This window comes from Merops nubicus, unplaced genomic scaffold (genome assembly GCF_000691845.1).
Source record: "Merops nubicus isolate BGI_N331 unplaced genomic scaffold, ASM69184v1 scaffold6719, whole genome shotgun sequence".
NCBI lineage: Eukaryota > Metazoa > Chordata > Aves > Coraciiformes > Meropidae > Merops > Merops nubicus.
This window is the reverse complement of record NW_008630074.1, coordinates 1942-3146: the sequence shown is the minus strand read 5'-3', so window position 1 is coordinate 3146 and position 1205 is coordinate 1942. Positions and strand designations below refer to the sequence as shown.

Here is a 1205-nt window from a genome sequence, read left to right as displayed (position 1 = left end):
TTGGTAGCTTCCACTGGACTCTCTCCAGTAGCTCCTTGTCTCTCTCTCAGAACCAGACCCAGTACTCCAGAGGTGGCCTCACCAGGGCAGAGAAGAGGGGGAGGAGAACCTCCCTCGACCTGCTGGCCATGCTCCAAGATATCATTGCCCTTCCTGGCCCCAAGGGCACACTGCTGGCTCATGGTGGACTTCTCCATGGAAGGGACCCCAGGAGCACTCTGTTATCAGACCAGTCAGGAAAGCAGCCTCTTTGTTTTGTGCTCTGTCAGGTGAAGACCTAAACCAGAGGGAAACCTCCTGGCCAAATAACTAGTGTGCACCAGGCAGCAAGTGCCCAGCAGATGTTTTCAAAATTAACCTTTGAGTGAGGGAGGCAGACAAATGTAATCCTTCATAATAATATATTATAAAGAGAGACAAATCTACTCCCCTTGGAATCACGGAACCATTTAGCTTGGAAAAGACCTTTAAAAAGAGTAAGACCTTCTGTAAACACAAAGACCTTTACAAAGAGCATTAAAAGACCTTCATAAAGAACATTAAAAGACCTTCATAAAGAGCCTTAAAAGACCTTCATAAAGAGCCTTAAAAGACCTTCCTAAAGACCATTAAAAGACCTTCCTAAAGACCATTAAAAGACCTTCCTAAAGACCATTAAAAGACCTTCATAAAGACCCTTAAAAGACCTTCCATAAACACAAAGACCTTCATAAAGACCTTCAAAAGACCTTCCACAGATACATCCCTCAAGCAGGAGTTCAGGGCTGCTGCGCGGGCAGTCGGAGCACCCGCTCCCCTCCCAAATTCTCACTTGGGATGAGGTTTTTCTACCTCCCACCTCCACACTGCTCAAGCACAGAGAGCCTGGACTCACCTCTGGAGCCCGATCAGCTTCCACCTCTGGAAGTCGACGACGTGCAGGGGGGAGGTGACCCAGTGCTTCACGGGCTTGGCGGAGGGGCCGCAGTTGGGCACGAAGATGGAAAGCGCCGTCACCAGCTTCTTGACCACGGCTTCCTCCTCACCCAGCACCACCAGGGTCCTGCCGCTGAGCAGGGAGTAGATGGCAGGGTGGGCAAAGGGGTACTGCCGGATGAACCTCAGGGCGTTCTGCCCAGCCCTCTTCCTCTGCCTGTCACCCCCCTGGCAGCGCCGAGCCGGGGACGGCGTCCGCTCCGAGCAGGTGGAGGCGGCGCTGCTGATGT

At 52.2% G+C, this 1205-nt stretch overlaps 1 protein-coding gene across 1 annotated transcript in view; it reads right to left on the bottom strand.

Annotated features, from left to right (window-relative positions):
- The window catches only part of SMCR8 (Smith-Magenis syndrome chromosome region, candidate 8), a gene marked incomplete at its 5' end in the record, with an annotated part of 6104 nt that overhangs the window by 2966 nt on the left and 1933 nt on the right, over positions 1–1205 (bottom strand). The window contains one exon of the mRNA XM_008947138.1: positions 875–1198. Coding sequence (XP_008945386.1) covers positions 875–1198 — 324 coding nt within the window. The remainder of the gene's footprint in view (positions 1–874; positions 1199–1205) is intronic.